Below are 16,665 nucleotides of genomic sequence, written 5' to 3'. Positions count from 1 at the left end.
AAAAATAAAAATAAGGTCGATGGCTCACACCTTTAATACTACCACTCTAGGGGGTGGAGGTGGGTGGACTGCCTGAGCTCACAGGTTCCAGACCAGCCTGAGTCAGAAGAAGATCTCGTCTCTAAAAATAGCTGGGCATTGTGGTGGGTACCTACAGTTCCAGCAACTCAGGAGGCTAAGCAAGAGGATCTCTTGAGCCCAAGAGTTTGAGGTTGCTATGAGCTATGACGCCACCGTACTCTATTGAGGGTGACAAAGCGAGCCTCTGTCTAAATAAATAAATAAGACAAAACAAAACAAAAAAGAATACATCTGGAAGCCAGGCGAGGTGGCTCACTGCTATGATCCTAGCACTCTGGGAAGCCAAAGAGGGTAGACTGCTTGAGCTTAGCAGTTTGAGACCAGCCTAAGCACCAGAGAGACCCTGTCTCTTCTAAAAATAAAAAACTGGTGGCGCCCATTGCTCAGTGGGTAGGTCTCCGGCCACATACACCAAGGCTGGTGGTGGGTTTGAACCCAGCCTGGGCCAGCTGAAACAACAATGACAACTACAACAACAACAAGTAGCCGGGAGTTGTGGTGGGCGTCTAGTTCTAGCTACTTAGGAGGCTGAGGCAAGAGAATTGCTGAAGTCCAAGAGTTTGAGATTGCTGTGAGCTGTGATGCCACAGCACTCTGCCTAGAGCAACAGTTTGAGACTCTGTCTAAATAAATAAATATAGAAAAACTAGCCAGGGGAACTATCGGGTACCTGTAGCCCCAGCTACTCGGGAGGCTGCGGCAAGAGGATCATTTGAACCTAGGAGTTTAAGGTTGCTGTAAGCTATGACACCATTGCACTATACCCAGGGCAACGAGACTCTCTCAAAAAATAAATAAATAAATAAAATTTTAAAAAACCTAGATAATAAAAACAAATCCACAGCGACAAGAAGACCATCAGTAGTTCCCTGGGACTGGGGCAGGCAGGAACAGAAGGAAGAACACCAATGGGCCTGAGGGAACTTGGGAGCAAGGAGATATTCATCATCTTGATTGCAGACATGGTTTCATGAGCAGATCTAACTGCGTCAAACTGTGTACCTGAAGTACTTTCCATTTATTATGTGCCAATTATATCTCATTAAAGTTCCAAGAGCTTGAAAACAAACTGACAAATAAAATCCCATTGCAATGACATTTTTTTATTTCCTTGCTTATTTTTTATTTTTATTTGCTTTTTTTTCCTTTTTTTTTTTTTGAGACAGAGTCCCACCCTATGCCGTGAGCAATGGCATCATGGCTCACTGCAACCTCAGACTTGGGCTGTAGGCATCCCACTGCCTCAGCCTCTGGAAGCTGTTGGGATTATAGGTGCTCACCATGGCGCCCACTTGGGTCTTTTTTCTTTTCCTCACTGTGTCACCCTGGGTAGAGTGCCGTAGCATCACAGCTCACAGCAACTCAAACTCTTGGGCTTACGCGATTCTCTTGCCTCAGTCCCAAGTAGCTGGGACTATAGGCACCCACCACAATGCCCAGCTAATTTTTGGTTGCAGTTGTCATTGTTGCTTAGCAGTCCCACACTGGGCTTGAACCTGCCAGCTTCAGTGTATTTGGCAGGCACCCTACTCACTGAGCTATGGGTGCCGAGCCAAGGGGTTTTTCATTTTTTTAGGAGTCGGGGTCTCACTCTCACTCAAGCCATTCGCCATCCTCAGCCTCCCACAGTGCTGGGATTATAGGCGTGAGCGATCGTACTCAACTCAATGACAACTTTGAGAGTTGGTAAAACATAAAAGCTGAATCACACAAACCTGCCCACTTGGGCCACTCATTAGAAAACATCCTAAAAAACTATTCTTTAATTACCAGACCAGGTTCCCAAGTCTTTAAAAACAAGTTTCTAGAGGAGAAAAAAAAAAAGACTTCATAAAATATAACTAGTAGACAAGACCAATGTGAAACACTTCCAGGAAAAAAATACCAATCACAACAAATAAGTATGTCAGATAATGGATATGTTAATTTAGCTTAATTTTGCCATTCCATGATATATAAAATGATTATAAAATTTTTAAAACAATTTTTAAAAATCAATTTCTCAAAAACTTTAAAAGTCTGAATTTTAATATAAAAATGACAAATCACTTTTGTTAATCTTAAAATGGACATGTGCAAAAATCCTACTGCTAACATCACACTTAATGGGAAAAGACTGCTTTCCGCCAAATATCATAAGGTAAATATCTGGATCATCGATACTATTCAATATTAACATTCCAGTCAGAGTCAACAAGAAACAAAAGGTATTCAGATTGCAAAGGAAAAGCAAATTGTCTTGATTCTCACACAACATGATCTGCTATGTAGACAGCCCAGAAATAAACAGGGTAAACTGACTTTTGACAATGATGACAAGGCAATCCAGGGAGAAAAGGAAGTCTTCAGCAAACTATGCTGGGATAATTAGATATCCGCAAACAAAAGAATGAATTTACATGCTTACCTTGAACAGTATACAAAAATTAACTCAAAATGAACTATTATATAAATGTAAGGGCTAACTCAAAATGAACTATGATATAAATTTAAGGGCAAAAGCTATAAAACTTTTAGAAGCAAACATACAAGGAAGGCAAATTTTCGTGCTCTTAGGTTAGGCAATGGTTTCTTAAATATGCAATTAAAAGCATGTGTGGGCCGGGCGTGGTGGCTCACGCCTGTAGTCCCAGTGCTGTGGGAGGCCGAGGCGGGTGGATTGTCTGAGCTCAGAGGTTCAAGACCAGTATGAGCAGCAGTGAGCCAGAGTAAGACCCCATCTCTACTAACATCAAAAACAGCCAGCACCACATGAAAAAAGCCAACAATCCCTTATATCAATGGGCAAGAGACATGAATATAACTTTCTCTAAAGACGACAGACGAATGGCTAACAAACACATGAAAAAATGTTCATCATCTCTATATATTAGAGAAATGCAAATCAAAACATCCCTGAGATATCATCTAACTCCAGTGAGAATGGCCCACATCACAAAATCTCAAAACTGCAGATGCTGGCGTGGATGTGGAGAGAAGGGAACACTTTTACACTGCTGGTGGGACTGCAAACTAGTACAACCTTTCTGGAAGGAAGTATGGAGAAACCTCAAAGCACTCAAGCTAGACCTCCCATTTGATCCTGCAATCCCATTACTGGGCATCTACCCAGAAGGAAAAAAATCCTTTTATCATAAGGACACTTGTACTAGACTGTTTATTGCAGCTCAATTTACAATCGCCAAAATGTGGAAACAGCCTAAATGCCCACCAACCCAGGAATGGATTAACAAGCTGTGGTATATGTATACCATGGAATACTATTCAGCCATTAAAAAAAATGGAGACTTTACATCCTTCGTATTAACCTGGATGGAAGTGGAAGACATTATTCTTAGTAAAGCATCACAAGAATGGAGAAGCATGAATCCTATGTACTCAATCTTGATATGAGGACAATTAATGACAATTACGGTTATGGGGGGGGGAGCAGAAAGAGGGACGGAGGGAGGGGCGTGGGGCCTTAGTGTGTGTCACACTTTATGGGGGCAAGACAAGATTGCAAGAGGGACTTTACCTAACAATTGTAATCAGTGTAACTGGGTTATTGTACCCTCAATGAATCCCCAACAATAAAAAAAATAAAAAAAATAAAAAATAAACAGCCAGCACCGCCAGAGGAAGAAGAAAATCAACAAAAAAGGAGTACTTCAAACAAAGAAGAATGAACAAGCAAACTGAAATTAAAAAAAAAAAAAATTAAAAAAATGCATGTGGTAAAAGAACAAATAGGACTTCATCAACTAAAAAATTTTGTGACTCAAAGGACACTACTAATATGTACAAATCATCCATTAATTAAGGACTTGTATCAAGACTATAAAAAAAGTCTTACAACTCAATGACAAACCCAACTTAAAAATGGGAAAAGGCTCTAAATATAAATAAACTTTCCAAAAAAAAAATAAATAAATGCATGTCCAATAAGCACATGAAATTAAATTAACTAAAATGAGATGATACTTCAGACCTAATAATTAGAACCCTCATATACTGCTGCAAGAAATATACATTTGTGCACCCACTTTGGAAAACAATTTGGCAGTGTCTTTAACCTTAAGTATAGGCTCGGCACCTGTAGCTCAGTGGTTAGGGCACCAGCCACATACACCAGAGCTGGCGGGTTCAAATCCAGCCTGGGCCTGCCAAACAACGACAACTACAACCAAAAAGCAGCCAGGCATTATGGCAGGTGCCTGTAGTCCCAGCTACTTGGGAGGCTTTTAAAGCAAGAGAATGGCTTAAGCCCAAGAGTTTGAGGTTGCTGTGAGCTGTGACGTCATGGTACTCTACCCAGGGCAACATAATGAGACTTTGTCTCAATTTAAAAAAAAAAAGCTAAATATAAATTTGCCCCACAAACCAGCAATTCCACTCCCACATACATTAAAGTGTATGTCCAAGCAGATATTTGTTCAAACATGTTCATAGTAGCATTATTCATAATGGCCAAAAGTAGCAAAATTCAAAGTATCTATGAAATGATGAATGGATAAATAGATAATGAATTCATACAGTGCTTAATGTTCAGCAATAAAAATGAACAAAAAAGGGCGGCGCCTGTGGCTCAATCGGTAAGGCGCAGGCCCCATATACCGAGGGTGGCAGGATCAAACCTGACCCCGGCTGAACTGCAACCAAAAAAATAGCTGGGCGTTGTGGCGGGCGCCTGTAGTCCCAGCTACTCGGGAGGCTGAGGCAAAAGAATCACTTAAGCCCAGGAGTTGGAGGTTGCTGTGAGCTGTGATGCCATGGCACTTTACCAAGGGCCATAAAGTGAGACTCTGTCTCTACAAGAAAAAAAAAAAAAAAAATTTTTTTTCAGTTTCACTTTGTCACGCTCCGTAGAGTGCCACTGCATCATAGCTCACAGCAACTTCAAACTCTTAGGTTCAAGCAATCCTCTTGCCTCAGCCTCCTGAGCAGCTGGGACTACAGGCACCCACCACAACACTTGGCTATTTTATAGAGACAGGGTCTCCCTCTTACTCAGGCTGATCTCGAACCTCCATGCTCACACATCCACCTGCCTCAGCTTCCCAGAGTGCTAGGATTACAGGTGTGAGCCACCATGCCCAGCCCCTGAACAAACTATTGCTAGATACAACAACTTTGATGAACCTCAGGTGAATTATGCTCTTTTAAAAAAAGCTAATTTCAATAGGATACTTCTTTACTCGGGAGGCTGAGGCAAAAGAACTGCCTGAGTCCAAGAGTGTGTGAAATTGCTGTGAGCCATGATACCACCGCACTCAACCCCAGGGTGCCAGACTGAGACTATGTCTCCAAAAAAAAAAAGTATATATGTCACATATTTCATTTCTATAATATTTATGAAACAGCAGAGACAGGGATAATGAAAGCATTCTAAAATAAGATTGTGAGGGCGGCGCCTGTGGCTCAAGGAGTAGGGCGCCGGTCCCATATGCCGGAGGTGGCAGGTTCAAACCTAGCCCCAGCCAAAAACAAACAAACAAAACAATAAAATAAAAATAATAATAATAAGATTGTGAAAATGGTTCTAAAACATTTTTAAAAATTCCAAGTTGTAAATAACTTACAGTATGTCACTTATACTATAATAAAGCACTAAAAAATCTTTTCACCACAGTGAGAATTAAACAAAGGTTAACAGAAAACAAAATGTGTGTACATGTTTTTTTTTCCTTTCATCTTTACATGATTAAAAGGTTTCCAATACTATTATATATTTTCAAAAGTCTCAAATAAACATAGCTACTCTTTTATCGTATTTTCTCTTCAAATGAAAAAATTAAATGTCCCTAAAGGGAGTCCTGTTGACATCCTCTTCATTCTTCAAGGGTCTATCCAAATGTCCTCTTATTCATGACCTCCTTCCTATACTACAAATGAATCCAACCATATGGATTCACTTCCATAGCACAATCTCTGAACAGTTTATTACACTATTGATGTTATGCTCTTCCATGGTCACTTTAGGGCAGGGGTCCTCAAACTTTTTAAACAGGGAGCCAGTTCACTGTCCCTCAGACTGTTGGAGGCCCAGACTATAGTTTAAAAACAAAAAAAGAACTATGAACAAATTCCTATACACACTGCACATATCTATTTTGAAGTCAAAAAACAAAACAGGAACAAATACAATCACACCGTTGCATGTGGCCCATGGACCATAGTTTGAGGACCCCTGCTTTAGGGACTTTTATCTCTTTCAACAGGCAACTAGCACTCAAAAGCTGTAATACTTGCTGTAGTTGTATATCCCCTCCCCACCCAATCTATGCCCAACAATGCCTTGTGTGTTCAATGACAGCAGATATAAAACCTTTCCAATCCAATCTTTTTGCCATCCACACAAACTCCCCAGCTCTTATTTATTTTGGGTGGGAAAGATGTTGGTAGATACTTCTAATTATCTTACAGTGTCAAAAGAGAAAAACACAGGGTGGTGCTTGTGGTCAAGGAGTAGGGTGCCAGCCCCATACATCAGGGGTGGCAGGTTCAAACCTGACCCCGGCCAAAACTTGGGGAAAAAAAAAAAAAAGAGAGAGGAAAAAAACCTAAATATGAACTCACCAGATAATTTTATTATCTATTTTAGGTTACATAAAATGAAGTGTTTTTATTTATAAAAAAACAAAAATCTGGGCGGTGCCTGTGGCTCAAAGGAATAGGACGCTGGCCCCATATACGGGAGGTGATGGGTTCAATCCCAGCCCCAGCCAAAAACAAACAAACAAAAAAACAAAAATCATTGTCACACAAGGTCCAAAACAGGATCAGAAAGGGTTTTAAATCCTACTAATCATTCTGGGAAATGAGGACAAATCCAGAATACGATTTTTTTAATAACACTTTGTCTAAGATAGTATATGATCATATATACAAAGCAAAGACAAACAAGTTTCCACTTTTTGAGCTCAATGACCCTTTCTTAGTTTATATAAACATTGTAATAAAATGTCTTACATTATATTTTCAATGAAAATAAAAGAGTGACAATTAGAATTTATTAAAATCTGGCAAAATGGGTTTAGGAACCCAGCCAGCCATCATATAAGGAAAGCAATCACTTACCCAGATGCTTCTTTGGCTCTAGGAAAGGTCTGCATTAAAAGAAAACAATAAAAACCATATATGAATATGCAAAATTATTACAAAGCATTAATTTAAATAACAAGAATTTTTTAAATATATTCAAAAGCTAAATGTTCAAATTTGTATGAATAAACTGTTGATGCACATGAAAGCACTCTACCTCTTAATGATAAATGATATTCCCGCTTTGTTCTCCAAAATCCATTTCAGGGTTGCAAGATCATAATTTTCAGGGTGTTTAAACGTAACTCCTTCAGGAAGACCCTGCACTACCACAGCTGATTGGTCTCTCAGCATCTTCTCATATGGAACAGGTACCACTGTGGATTTGCCTAAAGCTTTTCCTAGGGGAAACAGCATGAGGACATCATTAAATGATAAGATTACAGAATTAAATCATCACTGGTTTATTAGGGCTTACTAAACTGCATTCATGCTTTTCTATAATATCTGATTTCAAAACTACTTCAAAATACTATAGGGTCCTATTCCCTGTCAGAAGTTCTAAATCTGAAACAGGTCCAAGGGACCAAAATGAAAAGAATATACAATATTTTACTTTAAAACCTACACAAAAGGGGTGCATAATGGCTGACTTCTTACTCTATTCTTTTTACACTATTCACTATACATAATTCGGCCTCAGAAGCCTGACAAATGCAATTGTTACCAAAAAATAACAGGAAATTTTCTTCTAATATTCTTATTGAAAACTTATAAGGCTGGGCAGCACCTGTGGCTCAGTGGGCAGGGCGTTGGCCCCATATACCAAGGGTGGTGGGTTCAAATCCGGCCAAACTGCAACAAAAAAATAGCCGGGTATTGTGGCGGGCACCAGCTACTCTGGAGGCTGAGGTAAGGGAATCGCCTAAGCCTAGGTGTTGGAGGTTGCTGTGAGCTGTGAGATGCCACGGCACTCTACCATGGGCGATAAAGTAAGACTCTGTCTCTACAAAAAAAAAAAAAATACTACTCGGGAGGCTGAGGCAAGAGAATCGCCTAAGCCCAGGAGTTGGAGTTTGCTGTGAGCTGTGTGAGGCCACGGCACTCTATGCAGGGCCATAAAGTGAGACTCTGTCTCTACAAAAAAAAAAAAAAAAAAAAAAAAAATAAGAAAACTTGTAAGATAGGCTGGGTGCTTGTAGCTCAGTGTTTAGGGTGCCAGCCACATGCACTGGAGGGTTTGAACCCAACCTGAGCCTGCTTACAAAAAAAAAGCCGGGCATAGTGGCTCACACCTGTAATCCCAGCACTGTGGGAGGCTGAGGAGGGAGAATTGCTTGAGCTCAGGAGTTCGAGACTCGCCTTGGTGACAGTGAGACCCTGACTCATGAAAAAAATGGAAAAGCCCAGCCAGGCACAACGGCAAGCACCTGTAATCCCAGAAGCCTCCAGAGGATGAGGCAGCGGGGTACCCACAGACTGAGTCTGAGGTTGCAGTGAGCTACCCGCCCACTGCACTCTGCTCAGGGGCATAGGGTGGGTCTCTGTCTCAACAACAACAAAAAAACAGCCGGGCATTATGGCTGTAGTCCCAGCTACTAGGGAGGCTGAGGCAAGAGAATCACTTTAGCCCAAGAGTTTGAGCTTGCTGTGAGCTATGATGCCACCACACTATATTAAGGGAAGAAAGGGAGGGGAAGAGAGGAGAGGAAGGAAGGAAAACTTGTAAGATAAATACTAACTTCACTCTCAAAAATGGTGTACTATGTTAGCCCGTTGCCGTGTATTGGGCAGCAGGCCTCACAGATGCTAGACACCCCCTTCACAGTTTACAGGAGCAGACCTGCCATAAAACCCCTGCTCCTTTGATAGCTTTCTTGTAAGAGCTTTGTTTTACAATGTGACTGATCTAACAAAAGTGGCTTTGCAGGGAACGGGAAAGATCAGTATACATGTCAAAAAGCAATAACTCATGGACGGGGGGAGAAGGGAGGGCAAATGGAGGGATCTCACCTAATGTACATAATGTAAGGGTGTTCAGCACGCCCTCTGGGTGAAGTACTCAACTACAACGTGAACTTTACCTTAGAAGTAAAAACAACGTTACCTAAAAATTTGTGCCCTCATATTAATTCAAAATTTAAAAATAAGCAACATCTCAAATAGCAACATTTTTCTAGGTTCCTCCAAAATAGAAGTGAAAAATAAGGTTGTTCCTAATATTAACCCAATATTTGGGAATTAATCCATTCAATTTGTTACACCTGTGTTATATAATTGTTAAATCATTAAGGTTATGAGGGGGGAGCAGAAAGAGGGACGGAGGGAGGGGGGTGGGGCCTTGGTGTGTGTCACACTTTATGGGGGCAAGACATGATTGCAAGAGGGACTTTAACAATTGCAATCAGTGTAACCTGGCTTATTGTACCCTCAATGAATCCCCAACAATAAAAAAAAAAAAAAATTGTTAAATCAATTATGTAAGCTACCATTTAGAAAACTCAATTATATAATATGTCTTGTAGAAAATTAAGAAGTACTGCCTTTACCATAGCAAAAGCAGAAGTAGTCCTCAACTGTTTTTCTGAGTGTTTCAATTTCTACAGCATCTACACTCATCCGATTCGCCTGGGTTGTAGATTTCATTTTGTGCATTTCTGCAGCCTTTTCTTCTTCTTCAACACCTATAAAATAGTAACATAAAAGATCCATATGTGTTCATAATATTTATTTGCCCTTCAGTAAGAATGTTTTTCCCATATTCTAATTTATGGTTTATTATAAAGACAAAGCTTTAAAATAGAAACCTATTCAAAAAGATCTCAATTAAAAGGAAAAAATAGGAAAAAAAGAAGCCTGAAACACATAAATGACTTGAATGAAATACAAAATGGCAGTCAACTCTGAAATAATTGTACCCATGGGGCGGCGCCCGTGGCTCAGTGGGTAGGGTGCCGGTCCCCATGGCCAGTGGGTAGAGTGCCAGCCCCAGATACTGAGAGTGGCGGATTCAAACCCAGCCCCAGCCAAACCGCAAGAACAAAAAAAGAAAAAATAGCCGGGCATTGTGGTGGGCGCCTGTAGTCCCAGCTACTTGGGAGGCTGAGGCAAGAGAATCGCCTAAGCCCAGGAGTTGGAGGTTGCTCTGAGCTGTGATGCCATGGCACTCTACCGAGGGTGATGAGACTCTGTCTCTAAAAAAAAATAATAATAATAATCATACCCATGAAGTTCTACAAATTAGTATTGTACCAGTAGTTTTAAAAAGAAAACTTAAGTGTAACTTATCAGCTATCAATTTAAATACGTGAAGATTATCAAAAAAAATTCTAGGTTTCCAAAGTCCAACACAATAACCTGTATACACATGTAACACTTGAAATGTAGACAAAGTAGTTTCTAAAGTATACAATACACTCTGGATTTTGTAGCCTTAGTACAGTAAAGAAGTATGCTGAATAGCTCATTAGTAAGTTTTATAATGATTACATGCTGAAATATTTTAGACTAGCATGTATTATCATTAAAATGAATTTCACTCATTTTTCTTTACTTTCCTTTAATGTCGCAAGTATAAAGTTTGAGTGAGTACTCACACTATATTAATTTCTATTGAATGGCACCTATCTAAATCTCAGGAATGAGCTTAGAATTCTCCCAAAGAATTTCTAAAACTGTAAAACAAACCTATTTTGTTTTAGAAGACCTCTACTGCTCCTTATTTATATAACTTCTATGAATAAATGCAAGGTAACTTAAGAGCTATATATAAAAACTATTCTCCATGGCATCAAGCTATTAATAATAAAAACAAAGCATAAATACCAATGGGCAGGGACCATAATTTGCAACTGAGGACAATTCCTCTATTGCTTAGTTCCAACCATTGGAGAACCACACATCAGCACAAGCAATATAAGGAAGAGGAATACAAACAGTTGCCAGTGGGACCGTAGTATTCATGGCACAGACATCAGCTCTAATATGCACATAATCAAAACAACTTTAGTATAAAGGAATATACAAACACAATCGAAGCCTTGAAAATTCTCAAAATGGCAAGAAATTATTAATGAAATTTTACAAATAGATCAGTATCAGGCAGAGCGCAGTGGCTCATGCCTATAATCCTACGACTCTGAGTGGCCTAGTCTGGTTCGAGACCAGTCTGAGCAACTGCGAGACGCCATCTCTAAAAAATAGCTAGGTGTTGTGGTGGGCACCTGTAGTCCCAGCTACTCCAAAGGCTGACACGACAATCACTTGAGCCCAAAAAAGTTAGGGGTTGCTGTGAGCTATGATGCTATAGCACTCTCTCAAGGGCAACAAAATGAGACTCTGCCTCAAAAAAATAAAAAAATAAAGATTATTAGTACCATAAAACAACAGGGATGTCCAAATTGCAGCCTATGGGCTATGTGCTGATTAAAAGTATATTCTTTGGCTCAGCGCTTGTAGTTCAAGCAGCCTTAGTCACCAGCCACATACACTGAAGCTGGCGGGTTCAATTCCAGCCTAGGCCTGCCAAAGAACAATGACAACTACAACCAAAAAATAGCTGGGGGGCGGCACCTGTGGCTCAAAGGGGTAGGGTGCTGACCCCATATGCCAGAGGTGGCGGGTCTGACCCAGCCCTGGCCAAAATTTGCAAAAAAAAAAAAAAAAAAAAAGCTGGGCGTTGTGGTGGACGCCTGTAGTCCCAGATACTTGGGAGGCTAAACAAGAGAATCGCTTAAGCCCAGGAGCTGGAGGTGGCTGTGAGCTATGATGTCACAGCACTCTACCCAGGGTGACAGCTTGAGGCTCTGTCTCAAAAAAAAATAAATTAATAGAATAAAATAAAAATATATTCCTTTACTTATCTGTGGTATCAGGTATCACAAAAAGAATGGATCTTTTTTTATGCTAATCAGCTTTTCTTAGTGTTTGTGTACTTAAGGTATAACCCAAGATGACTTTTATGCTTCCAATGTGTGGCAGAGAAAAATAAAATTTGGACACTCCCAATATAAGATTATTATATTAGGAAGGGACAAAATAGCAAGGGATGTTTCTGAGAAAAACTAAATATATAACTGCAAAAGGAAATTAATGAATTAACAAAACATTTCATTCACTAGTGATCTACTCAGTTTATCATAAATTTAAGCTAAAGTTTAGATCTTAGAGACAAATAGGCAGTCATCGGAGATACTGCAAGTTCAGTTCCAGACCACTGCAGTAAAGTGAATATGACAATAAAGCAAAGTCACACAAATTTTCTTAGTTTCCTAGTGCATGCAAAATTTATACTGACTCTTCCTTTCACAAAAAGTTTCACTGTAATAGGCAATGCTGCTTAATAACATTTTAGAACTTCTTTCAAAATTGGGGTCAATCTCCCACACTCTGCCATTGCTTTATCAACTAAGTTTATGGAATATATTGTTTCATTTTTTTTAATTTTTTTTTTTTATTGTTGGGGATTCATCAAGGGTACAAGAAACCAGGTTACACTGATTGCATTTGTTAGGTAAAGTCCCTGTTGCATTGTGTCTTGCCCCTGAAAGATATATCATACACCATGACTCCCCACCTCCCTCCCTCCTTTCCTCTCTCTGCTCTTTCTTTCCCCCATCCCCCTCTCTCCTTCTCTCTTTGCTCTCCCCGTTCCCCACCCCCCACCAGGTACTAAGTCATTAATTGTCCTCATATCAAGTACATAGGATTCATACTTATCCATTCTTGTGATGCTTTACTAAGAATAATGTGTTCCACTTCCATCCATGTTAATACAAAGGATATAATGTCTTTTTTAATGGCTGAGTAGTATTCCATGGTATACATATACCACAGCTGGTTAATCCATTCCTGGGTTGGTGGGCATTTAGGCTGTTTCCACATTTTGGCGATTGTAAACTGAGCTGCAACAATCTAGTGCAAGTCTCTGTTGTCATTTTAACAATGATCACAGCATCTTCAACAGTAGATTCCATCTCAAGAAACTACTCTCTTTTCTCAATCCTTAACAATTTCTCATCCATTAAAGCTCGACCACAAGAGTACAACAATTCGGTCATCTTCAGGCTCCACTTCTAATTACCTTGCTATTTCCACCACAACTGTGTTGACTTCCTCGACTCAAGTCTTGAAGCCCACAAAGTCATTCATGTAGGATGGAACTGACTTCTTCCAGACTCCTGTTAATGTTGATATTCACACCTCCTCCCATGTATGTATATCACAAATGTTCTTAGTGGCACATAGAATGGACAATCTTTTCCAGGTTTTCAATTTACTTTGCCTAGATGCATCAGAGGAATCAGATCATTATCTATCTACGTCAGCTATAGCGTTACAATATGTTTTTATTTTTTTCCTCCTTATTCTTATTTTTTAGCCTGCCACCCTGGCTAGAGTGCAGTGGTGTGATCATAGCTCACTGTTACCTAAAAATCCTGGGCTCAAGTGATCCTCCTGTCTTAGCCTCCTATGTAGCTGAGACTACCACATCCAGCTAATTTTTCTAGTCTTCCGTAGAGAAGTGGTCTTGCTCTTGCTCAGGCTGGTCGCAAGCAATCCTCCTACCTCACCCTTCCGAAGTGCTAAGATTACAAGCACAAGCCACTATACCCAGCTAAAATGTATTTAAATAAAAAGGCTTAGAAATTGAAATTGCTCCTTGATCCATGGGCTGCAGAATGGATGTGTTAACAGGTATGAAAGCAACATTAATCTATTCTACATCTCCCTTAGAGCTCCTGGGTGCACTGTCAGGTGCACTGTCAATGAACAGTAATTTTTTTTTTTTTTTTTTGAGACAAAGTTTCACTATGTCACCCTCAGTAGAATGCCATGGAATCACAGCTCACAGCAACCTCAAACTCTTGGGTTTAAGTGATGATACTCTTGCCTCAGCCTCCCAAGTAGGCGTGACTACAGGCACCTGCCACAACACCCAGCTATTTTTTTGTTGCAGTTGTCACTCGTGTTTTAGCTGGCCCAGGCTGGGTTTGAACCAACCAGCCCAGGTGCATGTGGCTGGTGCCCTACCCATTGAGCTACGGGAGCCACCTGAACAGTAGCATTTTGAAAGGAATCTTTTTTTTCTGAGCAGTAGGTTTTTAAAAGGCTAAAAATAGAGCAGCGCCTGTGGCTCAAGGAGTAGGGCGCCAGCCCCATATATTGGTGGTGGTGGGTTCAAACCTGGCCTCAGCCAAAACTGCAAAAAAAAAAAAAAGAAGGCTAAAAAATATTCAGTAAACCATGCCATAAACAGATATGCTGTCATCCAGGCTTTGTTGTTCCATTTTTAGAGCTTTTTAGAGCACAGGAAGAGTCGATTTAGCATAATTCTTAAGGGTTTTAGGATTTTTGGAAAGGTAAATGAGCTCTAAGTTACCAGCTACATTAGCCCCTAATAAGAAGGTTAGCCTGCCCTGTAAAGCTTTGACACTAGACATGGACTTCTTTCCACCTAGTAATGTCCTGGATGGCATCTTCTTCAAATACAAGACTGACTTGCCTACAATGAAAAATCAGTAGTCTAGTGTAGTCATCTTCTGAGTAACTTGCTGTAGCTTTTACATCAGCACTTGCCGCTCCACCTTGCACATTCATGCTATAGAGACGGCTCCTTTCCATAAACCTCATGAACCCAACCTCTGTTAGCTTCCAACTTTTCTTTTTTTTTTTTCTTTTTTTTGAGACAGAGTCTCACTGTGTCATCCTCCGAAGAGTGCCGTGGCGTCATATCTCACAGCAACCTCAAACTCTTGGGCTTAAGCAACCGTCTTGCTTCAGCCTCCCAAGTAGCTGGGCCTACAGGCGCCCACAACACCTGGCTATCTTTTGGTTGTAGTTGTCATTGTTGTTTGGCAGGCCCAGGCTGGGTTCAAACACACCAGGTCTGGTGTACGTAGCTGGCGCCCTAGCCACTGAGCTACAGGCACCCAGCCAGCTTCCAACTTTTCTTCTGCTAGCTTCTTTACCTGTTAGTCTTCACAGAATTGAAAAGTTATCTTGCTCTGGATTAGGCTTTGGTTTAAGGGAATATTTTGGCTGTTTTAATATTGTATCCAGATCCCTCAAACCTTTTCCACATCAGCAATACAGTTATTTTGCTTTCTTATAATTTGTGTTCAGAGGAATGGCACTTTTTATTTCCTGTAAGAACTTGCCTTTTGCATTAAAAACTTGGCTGTTTCGCACAAGAGGCCTACCTTTCAGCCAATCTCAGCTTCCAACATGCCTTAATCATGTTAAGCTTTTATTTAAAGTGAGAGATATGAGACTCTTCCTTTTTCACTCAAACATTTAAGAGACCATTTCCAAAATTAAGATAATGCTGTATCACTGAATTAATATAAAACAACAGTGTTAGGTTAAACAAAAACACAAAAACTGTCATATGGTGAGAGGCCATAGGTACTAACACCCTGGAGTTAAGTTTCTCTACTGTGTGTGCCACTAATTTTGTCAGATAATCTCACCACTGCTCCCAAATGGAGGATTACAGAACTCACATTACACTCTGATAAAGTGATTCCATTGGGCGAATTGGGAAGAACTGTTTAACTTTGTTTGCATCACGATTAAACAAACTTACTTGTACAAAGAAAGAATTGTTTTCAAACATTTATCAAGAAAAGAACAGCTTATCTGAGTAAGAGCTTTTAATCAATTCACAATTTCTCTACCATCACCAATTCAGAGTAAGAAAAGCAAAGAACCGCCAAGCAAAGAACACAGTACAATAAACATATATCATTTCTCTCAAACTCTTCAGCATTTATCTTTACATATTACTTTTTCAGTAACTTATTTTAAGCATTTGAAATCTTTGTAATAATTTCAGAAAGTCATTTTTTGAGCTCAGGGTGAAAAAAAAAATCAGTATAAAACTCATTCTTTAGAAGAAAATATGACTTGCCTTATATATAAATAATTAGGCTTAAGATTTAAGAAATGTGAAAGAAAAATTTATACAATGCTTACAGTATTTTACAAAATCTTTTTGGAAATCCTTTCTGGTATTGACAAAAGCACGTCCTCTTTCGGTTCCGACAACAAATACATCTGTTTCATACACTGCGATGCAGGCCACTTCTGCCTTAGACTTGGCCAGTTCTTTACACTACAATACAAATAACAAACATTTTGTTATATACATATTTAAGAGTACCCTGTCTACTAAATGAATAAAAATACGTAACACTTAAAACTATCCTAATGCATGATCTGGAATCAGTGAAGTTCCTGTGTCTATCCTTAAGTATCATATACAGAAGAGACTCTCCCATTATTTAAGGTGCCTCTCTTTCTAAAAGTTTTTTGCCTGGTTTTAAACAACAGATGACACAGAATTTATGAGGAAAAAAGCAGACATCCCTTGTAATCATATTTCACACCTATAATCCTAGCACTCTGTGAGGCCAAGGCAGGCGTATCACTTGAGTTGAGGGATTCGAGACAAGCCTGAGCAAGAGTGAGACCCCAACACAACTAAACATAGAAAAACTAGCTGGGGACTGGGCGAGGTGCCTCATGCCTATAATCCTAGCACTCTGGGAGGCTGAGGCG

General features: G+C 39.9%; 1 protein-coding gene across 8 annotated transcripts in view; it reads right to left on the bottom strand.

The window, feature by feature from the left end:
- GTF2I (general transcription factor IIi) overlaps window positions 1-16,665 on the bottom strand; it is a 141,842-nt gene that overhangs the window by 80,145 nt on the left and 45,032 nt on the right. For 7 of the 8 annotated variants that reach the window (XM_053554708.1, XM_053554711.1, XM_053554709.1 and 4 more), the window contains exons 3-6: window positions 16,081-16,219; window positions 9,654-9,788; window positions 7,322-7,505; window positions 7,141-7,169 (exon numbers count right to left, since the gene is read on the bottom strand). In XM_053554708.1, coding sequence (XP_053410683.1) covers window positions 7,141-7,169; window positions 7,322-7,505; window positions 9,654-9,788; window positions 16,081-16,219 — 487 coding nt within the window. Of the gene's footprint in view, window positions 1-7,140; window positions 7,170-7,321; window positions 7,506-9,653; window positions 9,789-13,186; window positions 13,334-16,080; window positions 16,220-16,665 lie in introns of those variants that run through there. The other variant, XM_053554715.1, reaches the window with a different exon arrangement.

The sequence above is a fragment of the Nycticebus coucang genome, chromosome 12 (assembly GCF_027406575.1).
Source record: "Nycticebus coucang isolate mNycCou1 chromosome 12, mNycCou1.pri, whole genome shotgun sequence".
Taxonomy (NCBI): domain Eukaryota; kingdom Metazoa; phylum Chordata; class Mammalia; order Primates; family Lorisidae; genus Nycticebus; species Nycticebus coucang.
Note: the sequence above shows the minus strand (reverse complement) of the source record. Positions and strands in the feature narration are given on the sequence as shown.